This window comes from Hyaena hyaena, unplaced genomic scaffold (assembly GCF_003009895.1).
Source record: "Hyaena hyaena isolate Hyena2069 unplaced genomic scaffold, ASM300989v1 scaffold_451, whole genome shotgun sequence".
Classification (NCBI taxonomy): domain Eukaryota; kingdom Metazoa; phylum Chordata; class Mammalia; order Carnivora; family Hyaenidae; genus Hyaena; species Hyaena hyaena.
In genome coordinates this window covers 760,015-779,141 of record NW_024081080.1, presented here as the reverse complement: position 1 = coordinate 779,141, position 19,127 = coordinate 760,015, and the positions used below count along the sequence as shown (strand labels likewise).

Genomic DNA, 19,127 nt, shown 5'->3' with positions numbered 1-19,127 from the left:
TTCAAGCCCCATATTCGGCTCCACACTGACAGTGCAGAAACTGCTTGGGATTCTCTCTTTCTCTCTCAAACTAAATAAACTTAAAAAAATCTTTTTATAAAGTAATGACATCCAACGCTAGAGTGCAGTGAAACAGGTACTCTTCCATGTATGTTAAAGTAACTTGGTACAATATTTTTGAAAAGCAGTTTGGCAATACTATATGCTAAGAACACAGTAGTTAAAAGCTTAAGACTTGTTCATAGCAGCACTCTCAACAATAGTCAAAACATGGAAAGTGCCTAAGTGTCCATCAACGGACCAATGGATCAAGAAGATGTGGTTTATCTACATGATGGAATACTACATGGCAATGAGAAAGAATGAAATCTGGCCATGTGTAGCANAAGTCTGACTCATCTATTAAGATAAGCTGATGGATAAAAAGATGGCGCACACCTGGATAGTTGAGAAATGGAAAAGGCAGGATTCATGAATGATTGGATGTGGAAGGTGGAGGAAAAGGAAAAATCTAGAAGGCTTCTAAGGTTTGAGGATCAAGATAAATGGTATCCTTAAATGAAGTGGGATATTTAGGTGCATGAACAGATTTGGAGCGAACTAGAAAAATTATGTTTGGTTTTAGATGTTTTGAATTTGAGGTACTTCTGAGTTACAAACGTAGAAAAGGAGAAAACTAAAATGAACCTGGTGTGATATAAACTCATAGTTTTCAAGATGGATGAATGGATGAATAAACAGAAGTAAATGTGTTTTGCTGTATGTGTGGTGAGAGAGAGAAATTGTATACATTCCCTAGCTCTGTCTACTAAGAGGTCCTGAGGCGGCAATACTCTCGTATCAATGAGCACATTTAGCACCCAGATATTAGCTTTTTGTTTAATTTCTTTTTAATGTTTTTTTTTTTAAATTTCTGAGAGAGAGAGACAGCATGAGCAGGGGAGGGTCAGAGAGAGAGGGAAACACAGAATCTGAAACAGGCTCCAGGCTCTGAGCTAGCTGTCAGCACAGAGCTGGACACAGAGCTCAAACCCCGAGATGAACCGCGAGATTATGACCTGAGCCAAAGCCGGACGCTTAACCAACTGAGCCACCCAGATGCCCCAATTAGCCTTTTAATATCTGAGAGAAATCAGAGCTCCTTGGTGAAATCACTGATTTCAGGTTTGGATGAAAAAAAATATAAGATGAGCTTTGAACATTTCATTAGGTCAGAAAGGAAGAACCTTCTCAAAGAATGATGGAGACATCAGAAGGACACAGGGCCTAGCTTGCAAGATGCTGCCACTAGCAAAATCTGGCACAATCCAAACATCAAAATAAACGATAGTTATGGATTGCAGCCCAGAGTGTAAGAATACGAGTCCACACTAATGTATAAAAATGAATGAATTAACATTTTGATAAGGGATAGGATATTTACTTATTTTGAAAGTATCTCCCACATAATAGTTTTTTAATTTGAGAAGGAAAAGTAAACCTATAGTTGAGAAGCCTGGCAGGCATTATCTTAATCAAGTAGTAAGTCAACACATTAGTACCGGAACAAATTGAAATAGTGTGCCAATGATTCAGGAGAACACAGCATCAATTTTATGTTTTCCTTACCAGTGGTACATAGGCTAAATCTCCTCATGACAAAAAATTAGACAAACATAAATGGAAAACTTCTGTACTACACAATTACTGGCCTGTATCCTTCAAAAAATGTCAAGGTCATGAAAGTCAAAGAAAGAGTGAGAAACCCTTCCAGATTGCAGAGGATTAAAGAGACATGACTAATAAGTGCAATATATGATTCTGAATTATCTCCTTTTGCTGCAAAGAACATGACTGGGACAATGAGTGAATCATGAATGGGGTTTGAGAATTAGGTGTAGGGATATATCACTGTTTGTTTCCTCCCCTTGATGGTTGTAGAGCAGTTATATAAGAGAAAGTCCTTGTTTGTACAAACTTACTCCCAAATGATTCATGAAAAAACATGATTTGTACTGTATTTAAAACTTAGTAAATTTGGGATTGTTTCAAAAACTTCTAAATTATCACAAAAGTGAATAAGAAGTGAGTAAATGGAAATATGTGAGGCCCATACTTTGTAGAAAGTTGGCAGTAAAGAGGGCAATGCAGGCTACCAGCTGAAAGGAGACTGCTCTGAGCTTTCAAAGTGTGCTAGTCTGCTGTTCTACATGCAAAAGCTGGTGTATGGAGAACAAAGGTGTAGGATAGATGGTAGTCATTGCAAAACAAATACCTGTCCATAGGTGTTGGGTGTCCTGGGTGTCCAGTTTAGGTGGGAAGTTGAGGCTGGGTTAGAAGCTGCGAGGAATATCAGCTGATGTGGCTTGCAGTCCTGTGGACTGAGGTAGGTAGGCTGGAAATGGAACAACTTCTTACGTGAGAACCTTACTTCTCTCTGAGTAATAGAGTTGTCTTCTAAAAACGACCCCTTGTCTGTTCTCAGTATAGTAAACAATATGGTTTAGCCATTGAAAATGAAATTACCTTATTATAAAAATCTTAAAACAATTTAATATTTTTCTCAGTGATATTGTTCCTAGAACAGGTATTTTTAGGACTACAGAAAATATTAGAAAGTTACCTTTGATATTTAAAAAAAATCAAAAAGTATGCTTTGCCTAGGTAATTTATGTTTTATTTGGTAGGGTCAGAGCAGGTAGAATATGTACATGTACTTCATAAACACAGATGATTTATAAGCCATTGCATTGGATAGGACTGGTTTGTAGGCCAGTTAGTCAACCTAGAATGTGAAACCCTGATTCAGAAGCAGGTCATCTAAGAATGATGATTAAATACTGTTCCCTATTGTTTCAGCACACTCAGTACAGTAGTGCTGTTTACTCCCAGGTTCATTTACTGGCTCCCTCATTGGGAGTACAGAACACTGAAGCTTATTCAAATGACCGTCTTCTCATTTCTCCCAAGACTGTACATAACTGGTGCCATCTTATTTTTTTAAATTTCTTATTATTTATTTTTCAGAGAGAGAGAGACAGACAGACAGAGTGTGAGCAGGGGAGAGGCAGAAAGAGAGGGAGACACAGAATCTGAAGCAGGCTCCAAGCTGTCAGCACAGAGCCCAATGCGGGCTCGATCTCACGAGCTGTGAGATCATGACCTGAGCTGAAGTCAGATGCTTAACTGACTGAGCCACCCAGGCACCCCAACTTAGATGTAATGAAGGGTCCTTCTTCTCCATTACATGCAGTGCAGCCATAGAGTTTTAGGGTTTAATCCCCATTCAGAACCCTGGTTGAGAATAATATTTCGTGATCCAGAAGAAGCAATGGGATACTATAACTTATCTATGGCACTACCAGAGCTATGCCCTTTGCTTGGTGCCTTTTTCCTTACTCTATACTCAGTTATAAACCTTTGTCTCTTTAGGTTTCAGTGATGGGTAGACATAAAAAAGTGGGAATACCAAATGATCCCTCATTCAAGAGTGAGTTGGGAAATTAATGAGAAAAAACAAAACACAATCTGCCCAGGGCTGCTGAGTTAATTTGGTACATTTTGAGTAACAAACTTTCTAAGCTAAGATCCCTCCTTCTCTTCCTCCCTCTCTCCTTTCCTTTATTTATCTTGTTCTAATTCAATATTTCACTAGGATCCTAATACTTCTCTTCCCACACCTGTACATTAGAACAATGTAGAAGTCTCACCTTGTGAATTAGCTGTATAAAGCATTTTAAATACTGTTACTATTCCTGAAGGCAGGAACTAAGTCTTATACCTTCTAGCCCCAAAAGCCTGAATAAATATTCATCAATTAATTCAACTTGGTATACAAAGCATATGTTGATCATCTATAAAGTATAAAGCTCTAGGCAGAAATATGATCCCTTACAGGAGTGCTGATGCATAGGGGCACATGTACCCCAATGTTCATTGCAGCACTCTCAACAATAGCCAAAACATGGAAAGAGCCTAAGTGTCCATCAACTGACAAATGGATCAAGAAGATGTGGTTCATCTACTACTACATGACAATGAGAAAGAATGAAATCTGGCCATGTGTAGCAACATGGATGGACCTTGAGGGTGTTATGCTGAGCGAAATAAGTCAGGCAGAGAAGGACAAACACCATATGTTTGCACATATAGGTGGATTAGGAGGAACTTAATGGAGGACTGTGGGGGAGAAGAAGGGGAAAAATAGTTGGGGAGAGGGAGGGAGGCAAACCATGAGAGACTCTTGAATGCTGAGAACTGAGGGTTGATGGGGGTGGGGTGAGGGGAAGGGGGGTGATGGGCACGGAGGAGGGCACTTGTTGGGATGAGCACTGGGTGTTATATGGAAACCAACTTGACAATAAAATAAGAAAAAAAGCATTTAGGAAAATTTTAAAAAATAAAATATATCAGGCAAAATATAAATCAATAAACTTTGCTTTTTATCTGCATTTTGATAAAAATTGTAATGGAGAATCCTAATCTAAAATTAGTCAACTTTAGGGGTGCCTGGATGGCTCAGTCAGTTAAGCGTCTGACTTTGGCTCAGGTCATGATCTCACGGTTTGTGGGTTCGAGCCCGGCATTGGGCTCTGTGCTGACAGCTCAGAGCCTAGAGCCTACTTCAGGTTCTGTGTCTCCCTCTCTCTCTGTCTTCTCCTGCTTATATTCTGCTCTCTCTCTTGAAAATAAACAAACATTTAAAAATTTCAGTAAAAAAATAAATAAGTTAGGTGATGCCAAATATCTCTCTGGTCTTCCTATACTGTATTGGTTTGAGTAAACCTATTCCTCTTAATTGGTTAATTGGTTGTTTTTTCCACTACTGCAAAAAAAAAAAAAAAAAAAAAAGCGGGGTTGTTCTCCTGGTTCCTAACATTTTTCAACCTGTGTATACTGAGATGATACCATTACCCAGAGATCCAGAATCCTTTATTTATTTCAGCTTCTGGGGTCTCTTATTGATTAGCTAAAATTTTAGAGGGCACAGAAAGTTTCAGAAGTACTAAATTAGCACTAAATTTAGAGCTACTACTAAATTTGATTATTGTCCTATTTATTACAAATTGTTATTGTTGGGGCACCTGAGTGGTCCAGTCAGTTAAGCATCTCCCTTTGGCTCAGGTCATGATCTCACAGTTCATGAGTTCGAGCCCCTGCTTCAGATCCTCTGTCCCCTTCTCTCCCGCTCCCCTGCTCCTGCTCTCTGTCCCTCTCAAAAAAAAAAAAAAACCACTAAGGGGCGCCTGGGTGGCTTAGTCAGTTAAGCGTCCGACTTTCGCTTAGGTCATGATCTCGCAGTTCGTGGGTTCGAGCCCCGTGTCAGGCTCTGTGCTGACTGCCAGCTCAGAGCCTGGAGCCTGTTTCAGTCTGTGACTCCCTCTCTCTCTGACCCTCCCCTGCTCACGCTGTCTCTCTCTCTCTCTCCTAGAAATAAATAAAACATTTAAAAAAATAATAATAACCATTAAAAAAATTTCAAATTGTTATTGTTTAATGGATAATCAGCTATTATACTAGCATATAATTTTATATAGTAAAAATAATGTAGGTCTATAATGTAACTATATTTTTATATAAAATCTAAAGCATGTACACATTAAAAATATTTAGAGTAAATTATTTTTATGACTAAACATAGTTGGTATACTACTAAGTGGCCAGTGTGCATAGACAGACTTTTTGTAGTAGTAACAATAATAATAGCTACAATAACAGGTAACATGTTTTGCACACTATGGACCAGTGTCCAATGCTTTAAATACATTTTCTCACTGGATTCTAAAACTAACACAATGAGGTAGACATTATTATATCTCTTTTAAAGATGAAGAAACTGAAGCACAGAAAAATTCAGTGACTTGCCAAATGACACACAGATATTTATCAGGATGTTTACCCTGTGAGGTGTACATTCTAGTCCCTTAAGAATATTAAAAAATAAATAGCAATGTTTATACAAGTGATCATAAAAAGCACAGCACTACAAAAGCTTTTTCTATCCAAGGTTAATCTTTTTTTCATGGTGGTAAACAACTTCAGAAGGGTTGGGCAGCTGCAATTTTTAAGGGAAAAAAAATGATAATCTGTAGTCAGCTTTTTTCACTACCTATTAAATTTGCAACTATTCCCTCTTCCTTCTCTTTTTCTTCCTAACTGACAATTTTCTCCCTTTCTTATGTGATCAATATCCTTCTCAGTCACTGTCAGATTGCACCTATTATTAGCATACCCATAAATAATCTGATATTCAACAAGTTGGTGATGATATTTCAAAACTGTGTGTTCTTCACACAGAGGATACCTTCATGGAGTTCTTCATTGGCTGTTTCATTCTTCAACAGGATTTTCATCTTTAGGAAAATCCCAGCTGGAGTTAAGTGTTCCTATTTTAAACAGAGAAATCACAATGATATTAAAACTGTAGAATGTAAAAGACAGTTTTCAAGTAATTGCCTGTTTTGTTCAATCATAGCAGAATACCTCATGATCAAAGAAAATCAAAATTATAAAAGGTCAGGTTCTAAAATCCAGCTTCTCCCTGAGGATATTTTCTGATATTTTATTCAATCTAAATGAAATAATACAAGGAAAAATAAACACATTTGATTGAGTGGCAAGCATTTAATGGTAGTTCAACAAACTGACTAAATATAAGGCTATATTCTTATCCTTGTAAGCAAAATTCAATATAGTCAATTATATTTGCTTTCTTTTGAGATTTTAATAACAAGGTCCTTTGGACACATGGTTGAATGAAATGAAAATATATAGTCTTCCCTATAGGACATGTCTGTCAGATTTACTATTAATAACAACATGCTCTCAACAGTTTTTCCAAATCCTTATTAGCTGGTTCTATGCTATCTGTGGTTTCTTGCTTAGTTCCACTTTTGCCTGACAGGACACATCTTTACACAGCTGGCTAAAATTAAAAGTGCAGTCTAGGCCCAAAGAAGAGAAACTTTTGCTCTACAAAGCCAATCAGCCTCTACATGAGCACTGTACTCAGCTCTAAACATGGCAAATAATTACAGCAATTTATGTGTGCGATGCCTTAAGAATGGAAAGTTAGGGAAAGTATGCACTTGTATTAAGAGGTTTTGCAAATATAGATGACATCAATACAAATAATAAGCTGAGGCTGCAAATTTTAATTTATTGCATTACCTCATTTCCTAAAAGAAACGTTGGAATAGGTCTTGGATTCAATCCCATTTTACCTTCAGAGATGTACATATCTTCCAAATCTTGGCAGGATCTGTTTTTCTTCAGTCTACTACACTCACACATGTTGACATTCTGGTTTTCTCTTGGATTTCATTAACAACTCCAGAGAATGGACAACACTTTGCTTTCACTGTATAATCATCAATTCACTTGTATAACATATGCACTATAATGTCTATCCTTGTCTCCTGAAATTACACTTTCAGAAATCATAACTACCTGTTAAATCCATCAGCTTTCTCCCTGTAATTAATATCCTTGTCTTTTCTGTAACTTTTCTCACTGTTGTTTCTCACTGTATTTCACCCACCCCCGAACCCACCTCCCCTCTGGCAAGCACCCAGGAAAAAAAAAAAGAAAAACAGAGCTCTTAATGAGAGAAGCATTTTTGTTTTACCTGGTATCATCTGTGAATTATCACTAAATCAAAGAAATTTAATTATACTTCATTTTTTACTGAATATAAAAGATACCATCAAGGGGCACCTGGTGGCTTGGTTCATTAAGCATATGACTTTGGCTCAGGTCATGATCTCAGTTTGTGGGTCCAGGCCCCGCGTCGAGCTCTGTGCTGACAGCTCGGAGCCTGGAACCTGCTTTGGATTCTGTGTCTCCCTCTTTCACTGCCCCTCCCTGGCTCATACGCTAGCTAGCTCACTCTCTCAAAAATAAACATTAAAAAACACCACTATTTTCTTTTTTACTTCTAATTTTCCATTACAATGCAATCTGCATATCATAAAAAAAGAAAGAGCGGGGTGCCTGGTGGCTCAGTTGGTTAAGCGTCCCACTTCAGCTCAGGTCATGATCTCCCAGTTCTTGGATTCTGTGTCTCCCTCTCTCTGTGTCCCCTCCCCCACTCGCACGGTCTCTCTCAGTCTCTCAAAAAAAATGTTAAAAAAATTTTTTTTAAATATAGAGCAAATAAATTAAAATGTTAACTTTTTAATGTTTTTTAAAATTTATTTTTGAGAGAGAGAGGGAGCGAGCAGAGGAGGGTCAGAGAGAGAGGGAGACACAGAATCTGAAGAGAGGCTCCAGGCTCTGAGCTGTCAGCACAGAGCCCGACGCGGGGCTTGAACCCACAAACCATGAGGTCATGACCTAAGCCCAAGCCGGACATTCAACCGACTAAGCCACCCACATGCCCCCAAAATTCATTAAGTTAATATGCAAAAGTAAAAACCTTTCATACCTTGTTGGCTAGGTTTATAGCATGGAGAGCCTTATCATAATATCCTCTGTCATTCCAATCCAAATAGGCAGTGGCTAGTAACCGCAGAACTTTAGCCTATAATTAAAAATAGAAAAAGCACTCAGTTGAGGGTTAAATTGCAATACAACAGCTGCCTACCACTTACAAAGTGACAGGCATCTTCTCAAACTTAAGTCATTATTATGAAATAGCATTTCCTTAGGTAACCACATAGTCTTGGGTTATGTCTCATCATTATGCTGCCCACATCAAATACAGTCTAAGAATTTTATCATAGCTTATTTAAATTTAATACAATTGTGTTAATGATTTTCCTAAGAGCGTTTTAGCATTGAAGTACTTTATTATCACCACTTTAAAAATAAAGGAAACTAAAGCACAGCAATATTTAATTTAATCATCTTCCCACCTATTGTATAGGTAGCACTGCATTAAGCCTCTATCGAAAGAGATAAATAGAAAGACACAATCCCTCTCTCAAATATGCTACGGCCTACTTGGGATTAACCAATTGGACTAAGAGCACACATACCATCATTTTTATAGGGACACATATACTTTGCTGTAGAGAAGATTTCTCCCAACTCAGCTAAGTTTTTAAATTAATAATGTATTCCTGAATTAAGTCAGTTTCTCCAGCTAGGTTTACATTGATAAGGGGAGTAACTCTGGTCAGCATTGATATATTTAACTACAGATTTAGATTTTGAAAGAAGGAGCTCTATTTCACAAAAGAATCTACCTCTAAATATAATGAGGACAGTGGTACCAAGAAAAGATAATCTTAACATATTAGAGCTCTGTAAATCTAGATAAATGGTAGTGTGCCCTATTTCTGAGTTTTTAAATTCAAAAAAATAAGATGGATCAAATAAGATGTATACAATGTACTTAATATCATTATTATTATTATGGAACAACTCTCAACTTCTAAACTCCCCCAAGGACTTTTATGGAGTAAATATGGCATCTCTAAGAAAAACTGTAACTATTTTATAATACTAAAAGGTCAAATAACCAGAAAGATGTAACAACATGAATGAATCTCAAAACCATTATGTTAAGGAAAAGAAACCATACATAAAACAGTAGATACTATATGATTCCATTTATACAAAGTTCAAGAAAAAAAGTAATCTACAGCCACAGAAGTCAAAATAGTGGTTTTACCTTGGTGTTTTGAATGGCTATTAACCAGGGCCAAGGGAACTTTTGAGGTCATGGAAATTTCTGTATCTTGAACTGTATGGTAGTAACAAGACTATGTAGACATATTAAAATTTATCAGGCTGTACACTTAAGATTTGTACAATTAAAAAAAAGATTTGTGAAATTTAGTATTTATAAATTATACTTCAATAAAGTACTGCCAGCATGAAAGAAAAACTACTTTATGATCTACCTCATAATCTTACTTCTCCATACTTCACAATATGAGTATTACATTTCAATCATGCTTAACTCCTGTAGTCTTACACCTCTATTCCCTCCTCTTCCAGACATCATCTCAACTTGGTCCTTTGCCTGATATCCCCTTCTCTCTCCATTTTCACTGTAGGGACCCCATCTACTTTTCATGGCCTTCCTACCAGAAGGTTTTTTCAGCTACTTCAGCAGCCCTGACATTTCCCTTTACTATACTACACAATTTATCACTTATGTTTCCCAATTCTTTCACTAATACTAGGTTTTTTTTTTTAATGTTTTATTTATTTCTAGGAGACAGAGAGACAGACAGCGTGAGCAGCGGAGGGTCAGAGAGAGAGGGAGTCATAGACTCTGAAACAGGCTCCAGGCTCTGAGCTGGGAGTCAGCACAGAGCCCGACGTGGGGCTCGAACCCACGAACCACGAGATCATGACCTAAATGAAAGTCGGACACTTAACCGATTAAGCCACCCAGGCGCCTCTAATACTAGTTTTTAAAATCTATTTTTGAAACTTTAATTGAAGTATACAATACATACAAAAAAGTTCAAAAATGTCAAGAGTACAGCTCTGGATTTTCACAAAGTGAGTACATGTATGATAACAACACAGAAATTAAGAAATAGAACTTTAATAGCAACAGGTTCACCGCAAGACTCTCTTTGACATGATTTCCAAACAAGAGTAACCAATACCATGTACATTTTAGCTCTACTTACTTTTGGCATTTACATTTATGGAATCATACAGTATATACTACTTTATAAATTGCTGTTTATTCAACATTATATGGGAGAACTCTCATTGCAATTATTATAGCTCATTACTCTCATTCCTATATAATATTCCATGTTACACTATAGCAATGTTTTTATTATTTTTGTGTTAAAATACACATAAAATTGACTATCTTAAACCATTTTTTAGGTGTATGGTTCAGTAGTATTAACTATATTCACACTATTGTGCAAGCATTACCATCATATACCTCCAGAACTCTTAATCTTACAAAATTGAAACCCTGCATCCATTAAACAATAGGTCCCTATGTTCTCCTCCCTCCAACTCCTTCAACTACCATTTTACTTTATGTCTCTATAAATTTGACTACTCAAGATACTGCATTTAAGTGAAATGATATAATATTTGTCTTTTTGTGATTGGTTTATTTCACATAGAATACTGTCCTCAGGGGGCATCTGGTCTGGCTCAGCCAGTTAAGCATCCGACTCTTGATTCAGCTCAGGCATGATCCTAGGGTCTTGGGATCGAGCCCCACGTCAGGCTCTGTGCTGAGCTTGCAACCTGCTTGGCATTCTCTCTCTCCCTTTCTCTCTGCTCCTCCCCTGCTTATACTTTTTCTCTTCTCTCTCAAAATAAACAAACATTAACAAAAATAATACTATCCTCAAGGTTCATCTATGTTGTAGTATATGTCAGAATTTCCTTCCTTTTTGAGGCTAAATAATATCCCATTATATTCACTTGTATTAGTTTTACCCTTCAAACATAAGCTTTTTGAGGGTAGAGGTCATGTTTTACACTTCTCTTTTATTCCCCATCTATCACATTGCTAGATGTGTATAGGTATTCAGTTATATTCTGATATATTGTAATGATAAGAAAGATGAATATTCAAACAAAATTCCATTTTGCTATGGTATATTTTTTAAATTACTTTTATATCAGATTTACTTAATCATATTTTACTAGATTAAATATTAAAACACCAAGCACATTCTATATGGGTAGTTAAGGGAAAATCTAAATTTTTAACATGCAATAATAAAATCTAAAATTTACATAGCTAAACATTGTTCCAAGTGTTTACAAATATTAACTCATGGGTACAAAAATCTACCTATATGGTAGGTTCTATTAGTCTGTGAATTTTACAAAAACTAAAGTACTAAGATATTAATGATGTGCCCAAAGGATAATCCCCTCACAAAGGGAGGGATAGACTATTATAATTTAATAACAATAACATAAAATGTATTTCTTCAACCTACTTCTGCAATACTTAACATGATCCTTACCAACATTTCTGGCGGAATAGTATTCTTATCCATCTTCCCAATATCATAGCTTTGGCTATCATCAAAAAAAGGAAAAAAAATATATTCATTTCAAATTATATTTATAAGATTATATATCACTAAGAAGACATGGTATAATTATACTTTATTCCAACTTTTCTATTTTGCACTACAACATATTATTAGCTAATTAATACAAGAATATCAATTATATAAATCAATACTTTCAAGCTGTAAAAAAACACAATTTCCTCAGGATGTATAGCCACTAAATCAACACCATATTATTGTTCTTTTCCATTTTATTTTTATATAGATGTCCTATATATATAGTATTTTGTTGCATTAAACTAGTTTACATGTGTACATAAGCTCTTACTCAATAAGCACAATTTAAATTCTAAGAAATACAAATATATTTTTAAAATGAAACAAAATACAGGAGTTTTCACAGAAACAAATGTTTTAGCAATATTTATTAAGCTTCACAACACCCTCGTGAGGCACTATTAGTTCCATTTTGCAGCTGAATGAACCAATTTATCAGTGAAGTGATTTCTAATATATCCTAGATTGGTACTGAAAATTAGAGTGAAGGGCTGGGAAGTAGTGAAATATGATTTCCAGTCTATGCTTTAATTAGGAAACCATATTATCTATGGGACATTCTGATAACCACAAAAAATATATTAATATGAGCCTCACGGTTTTAAAACCTAAAACTTAAAAAGCAAAACAGAGATTATTCACCATAAAATTGGTATTCCAAGGAAAGATGTCAGAAAAATTTTCGTGAGCTGAACCAAATTGAAGACATTACTTTGAAATATTCCTTCTAAAAAAACTCTAAAAGATTCAGAATTACCAAACTGAGTTTTCAGATCACTAACAAGAATACAACATGAGCCTAGTTATTCTAAGCTCTATCTCATAGAGGTCTCCTTTGGTATATTAAACCTACTTCCTGTTTTTAAAATAACCAAGGGATACAGGAGTGCTGATGCATAGGGGCACATGTACCCCAATGTTCATTGCAGCACTCTCAACAATAGCCAAAACATGGAAAGAGNCACTGTTGGTGGGAATGTAAGCTGGTACAGCCCTTCTGGAAAACAGTGTGGAGGTTCCTCAAAAAATTAACAATAGAACTCCCCTATGACCCAGCAATAGCACTGCTAGGAATTTAACCAAGGGATATAGGAATAGTGATGCATAGGAGCACATGTACCCCAATGTTCATAGCAGCACTCTCAACAATAGCCAAAACATGGAAAGAGTCTAAATGTCCATCAACTGATGAATAGATCAAGAAGATGTGGTTTATCTATACAATGGAATACTACATGGCAATGAGAGAGAATGAAATCTGGCCATGTGTAGCAACATGGATGGACCTTGAGGGTGTTATGCTGAGCAAAATAAGTTAGACAGAGAAGGACAGATACCATATGTTTGCACATATAGGAGGGGAGAGGAAGGGAGGCAAACCATGAGAGACTCCTGAATGCTGAGAACAAACTGAGGGCTGATGGGGTTGGGGGAGAGGGAAAGGGGGGTGATGGGCACGGAGGAGGGCACTTGTTGGGATGAACACTGGGTGTTATATGGAAACCAACTTGACAACAAACTATTTTAAAATAAATAAATAAATAAAATAAAATAAAAACAGTAAAAGTAAAAAAAATAATAATAACCAATGAGGATAAAACTTCTGCAATGGTGGTACAAGGAGCTCTTTGGACCCTCTCCCTAGTGAAACAACCATTTGCCTAGAAAAATCATTAAAACAAACAACCAGTTAAAGTCTCTGGAAATCTTCCGAAGGGCATATGGCAAATGGAAAAATATTTCTGTAAAAACAAAACAACAACAACAAAACAACAACTAAATCTCAGTAAGAACAGTGAGAGTCTGTGGCATTTAAGTCACAATCTGCTCCTATCCACACCAGCTCCCTGTGATGAAAACTACTCCCTTTCCCTACAGCTCCTAGACTCCTAGGCTATGGTTTCACCTAGGATGGGCAGACTGCCAGCCTGTCTTATCCTCTCCGGACCTGTGCTGTGGAGGTACTATTCTGGGCAGGCACAGTTAGAGGACAGGGTCTTCCTTTCCCCACCCAGTTTTCACTCTTAGGGTAAGGCCTCTTTCCCTAGGGGTGACAGGTCCCAGTGGACCCCGAACACCTTCAACCAGACTGACTCATTACGCAGAGGTTCCATGACAGGAGGGCATGCTAAGAAGATCAAAGGTTACAAATCTCCCCAACATCCACTCTTATACCAGAAAGAGCAAACCATGCTCCAACCACCAACTCCAGTAGTGTGGCATACACTCCAGGGGGAGGAATAGGCAATAAAGAAAAGGAGCTCACCATCTATGCCTGGGAGGACTGACTTATTTGGAATGGACAAAAAGTTCTTGCCTGAGGGCACTGTCAAAACAAAGGAAATCTTGGTGGTGAGCAATTTAGGAGGGGGTTGGTAGCTCCGTGATAAGAGTAGCAACAAGTAACATAGCAGACTAGCAAGAATTTTAACAGAGAGAACCAGGAAAGGGAACAGCCAAGAAGAATAATATGGGAGGTCACACTCATCCCTGGGGATACAGAAGGCCATGCATATGCTCTAGCTGAACCCCCTCAAGAGCTATCAGAAGGATATGTGAGGCAGACTAGAAAGCATTCCTCAAGGCACACAGAGATACATCAACAAAGAGCCCTAAGCCTGGGGCGCCTGGGTGGCTCAGTCACTTAAACATCCGACTCTTGATCTCAGCTCAGGTCTTGATCTCAGGATCGACATACAAGCCTTGCACTGGGCCCCACACTGGGAATGGAGCCCACTTAAAAAAAACAGAACAACCCTGAGCCTGGGTGGCTCAAGTGGCTTAAGTAGAACCTCTTACCAAACACTGAAAATTTAACTACTCTTATCCAAGGTAAGGAAGCCAAGCTTAAAATTCAAATCACACTTCCAGTTTTCGGTTTCACATGTAAGGAACTTGGAAGTCACTACTTCATCCTAACAACAGGTAAAAAGCTGTAAAGACTAAAAAATCAATAACTCTTCTTGGATCCCTAAGAGAGGAGAGGACAAAGAGCAAACCACTGGCCCCCACAATGGAGAGTTGGACAGGCAAATACAAGGAACTGTGGCTTACCACAGGAGGGACTCACCAGTGGAAACTGCTAAGGGAACAGAGCTGAGGCAGGAAATTGTGAACTATAATTGACAGATTGCTGGAGGCTCATTGTGAATAAGTCTGAGAATTTAAAACTCTAGGAAAACATAGTCTTAGGGGGGATACCCACAATATGGTCAGATTTACCTCCAGGAGCTCAAGAGGCCCCTAGTAAATATCAGAGAAAATCCTCTTGGGCTCTGTCAGAAATTGATGATAAGGAAACAATCTGTTCTTAACAAGGCCTGCCTTCAAGGGAAACTAGTTAACTACTGTCTAACCTCCTGGGGTATTATCAGAGCCTACCTAACCTGGTGAAGAGAAATACTCAACCCTAGACTACTCTAGCCATGCTATACCATCTAAGAGTGAAAAAAAAAAACTAGTAAACACTTGTGAAGTTCACAATTCAGAGGCATACACTCACCAAAAGACTAAGAAGTAAAACAGGACTACAGAACTCTTACCCTCCCCCAACACCTAACCACCACATTAATAAAGACCTATTTACAGCAGTTCCTTTTACCCAGTACAACATGTCAAGCTATTAAGAAAAATTACAAGGAATACCAAAAGGCAAAAAGAAACACAATTTGAACAGACAGACCAAGCACTGGAACCAGATATGGCAAGGATATTAGAATCATCAGTCCAGAAATTAAAATAAGACAGATAGGCAATGTAAGCATTGAGATGGAGATTCTAAAAAAGAACCAAAAAGAAATGCTAGAACTAGAAAAGACATGAAAATGACATGAAGAATATATTTGATGGGCTTTTTAATATACTGGATATGGCTGAGGAAAAAAATCTATGAGTATTCTTGAAAACAGAAAAGCAAAGAGAAGACTGAAAAAAAAACCCAGAATAGAATATCCAAAGACTATGGTACACCTACAAAAGATATAATGTCAGTATAATGGGAATACAAAAAGGAGCCAAAAGAGAGAAAGAAACAGAAGTATTTTGAAACAATAGTGAATGAGAATTTCCCTAAATTAATGTCTGATATCAAATGACAGATCCCAGAATCTCAGAGAACACTAAGCAGTATAAATACAAAAAAAAAAAATCACCCTAGGCATATCATTTTCAAATTACAGAATATCAAAGATAAAGAAAAAATCCTTAAACAAGCTAGAGGAAAAAAATACCTTATCCATAAAAGTACAAAAATCATAATTACAAGAGAATGCAGTGAAATATTAAAGTGTTGAGAGAAAAATACCACCAACCTATAATTCTGAGCCCTAAGAAAATATCATTCAAAACTAAAGGAAAAATAAAGACTTTCTCAGATAAACAAAAACTGAGGGAATTTATTGCTGGTAGACTGGCCTTACAAGGAATGTTAACTGAAGTTCTTTAGAAAGAAGGGAAATGATATAGGTCAGAAACTCAGATCTACATAAAATAAGGAAGAGCATCAAAGAAGGAATAAGTAAAAGTAAAATAAAAACTTTCATCTTTCTAACTCTTAATTTTTCTAACAAAACAATTTGAAATAATTGCAACAATATATTCAATTATGTATACTTGTTTATAGATTTTATATAAAATAAAGTAAAGCTTAGAATAAAGTAAAATAAATGACAGCAATGATACAAATGGATGGGAAGGGGGAATTCTGAAGAACTCTTACAAATTACTGACACTACCCATGAAGTGGTATAGTGTTACCTGAAAGTGGACTTGGATTAATTGTAAATGTATATTGCAAACTCTGGGAAAGCCACTAAAAAAGTGAAAATAAAAAGAAATGCGGCACCTGACTAGCTCAGTCAGTGGAGCATGCTACTCTTGATCTCAGAGTTGTGAGTTTGAGCCCAACCTGGGTATAGACATTACTTAAAACTAAAATCTTAAAAAAAAGTAGTATAACTTATATGCTAAAGAGAGAAAAATGGAATCATATAAAACACTCAACTAAAACTACAAACTACAGGGGCGCCTGGGTGGCTTAGTCGGTTAAGCGTCCGACTTTCGCTTAGGTCATGATCTCACGGTTCGTGGGTTCAAGCCCCGCGTCGGGCTCTGTGCTGACTGCCAGCTCAGAGCCTGGAGCCTATTTCAGAGTCTGTGTCTCCCTGTCTCTGGCCCTCCCCTGCTCACGCTGTCTCTCTCTCTCTCTCTCTCTCTCCTAGAAATAAATAAAAACATTAAAAAAATTAAAAAAAAATGAAAAATAAAACTACAAACTACAGTAGAAAAAAAAACACAAGGGCAACAAATAGAAAACAGTAATGAATATGGTAGATATTAATCCAACAATACCATCACCACTTTGAATTTCAATGGTCTAAATACGCCAATTAAAAGACAGGGACTGTCAAAGTGGATCAAAAAATATACCCCAACTATATGTTGTCTACAAGAAAAACACTTTAAATATAAAGACAGATAAAGATTAAAAGTAAACAAAGAAGAGATATACCATGCTAACACTATCCAAAGAAAGCAGGAGTAGGTATATTAATTTCAGTCAGCAAAATTCAAAGTAAGGGAAAATATTAGGGATAAGGAAGGGCATAACAATGATAAATGGGTCAAAACTCCAAGAAGACATACAATTCTTAATGTGTATAATCCTAACAGAGCATCAAACTGTGTGAGGCAAAAACTGATTAGAACAGCCAAGAAAAGCAGATGAACTTATCATTGTCGGGTATTTCAACACCACTCTCTCAGAAATAGAGCAGGCAAAAAAAAAAAAAAAAAAAAGACCAGTAAGAACATAGTTGAACTCAACAACATCATCAATCAATTGGATATAACTGACATCTATAGACTACTAACTATATTCAATGACAGCAAAATACATATTCTTATCAAACTCATATGGAACATTTACCAAGATAAACCACATTGAGGGCCATAAAACACACTAACAAATTTATAAGTATTGAAATTATATAATGTCTGCTCTCAGACCACAATGGAATTAAACTAGAAGTAAATAATGGAAAGATAACTGAAAAATCCCCGAATATTTGGAGATTAAACAATACCCCTCTAAATAACACATGGGTCAAAGGAGAAATTTCAAAATAAGTTTAAAAATATTTTATCCTGAATTAAAATAAATACACTACTTATCAAAATGTGTGAGATGCAGCAAAAGCAGTGCTTAGAGAAAAATTTATATCACTGAAAATATAGATTAGAAAAGATCTAAAATCAATAATCTAAGTTTCCACCTTAAGTAACTATAAAAAGACAAGCAAATTAAATCCCAAGAAATCAGAAGGGAAAAACTGAGAAGAATTAGAGCAGAAATCATAAAACTGAGAACAAGAAATCAATAGAGATCATAAAATTGAAAACAAGAAATAAATAGAGCTCAATAGAGTAAAATCTATTAAATCAAAAGCTAGTATCTGAGATAATCAGTAAAACTGATAAGTCTTTAGCCAGGCTCACTAAGAAAAAAAGAGAGTATACAAACTATTAATACTAGAAATGAGAGGCACCTGGCTGGCTCAGTGGTAGAGCTTGTGACTCTTGATCGTGGGGTTGTGAGTGTGAGCCTGATGTTGGGTGGAGATTACTTTTAAAAAATCGTAAAAAAAAAAAAAAAGAAAAAGAAAAAGAAAAAGGGAATATCACTACAGATACCATGAGAATTTTAAGGGCAATAAAGGAATACTATAAATAACTCTATGCCCACAAATTTGATAACCTAGATTAAATGGACCAATTACCTGAAAGATACAAGCAGGGGCACCTGGGTGACTTCAGTCAGTTAAACATCTGACTTCGGCTCAGGTCATGATCTTACAGTTTGTGGGTTCCAGCCCCATATCAGGCTCTGCGCTGACAGTGCAGAGCCTGCCTCGATTCTCTTTCTCTCCCTCTCTCTCTGTCCCCCCCCCCCCCCGACTTGTACTGTCTCTCTCTCTCTCAAAATAAATAAACTTTAAAAATGTTTGGGAAAAAGAAAGAAACAAGCAGCCAAAACTCACACAAAAACAAACACTCTAAATAGGTCCTTATCTATCAAAGAAACCGAATCAAAAATTAACAATATTCCAAAACGGAAAGCACCAAGCTCGG

General features: G+C 36.7%; 1 protein-coding gene across 3 annotated transcripts in view; it reads right to left on the bottom strand.

Moving 5' to 3' along the window:
• TEX11 (testis expressed 11) overlaps positions 1–19,127 on the bottom strand; it is a 230,575-nt gene that overhangs the window by 146,784 nt on the left and 64,664 nt on the right. For all 3 annotated transcript variants that reach the window (XM_039253356.1, XM_039253357.1, XM_039253358.1), the window contains 3 exons: positions 11,892–11,946; positions 8,405–8,500; positions 6,284–6,365 (listed from right to left, as the gene is read on the bottom strand). In XM_039253356.1, coding sequence (XP_039109287.1) covers positions 6,284–6,365; positions 8,405–8,500; positions 11,892–11,946 — 233 coding nt within the window. The remainder of the gene's footprint in view (positions 1–6,283; positions 6,366–8,404; positions 8,501–11,891; positions 11,947–19,127) is intronic.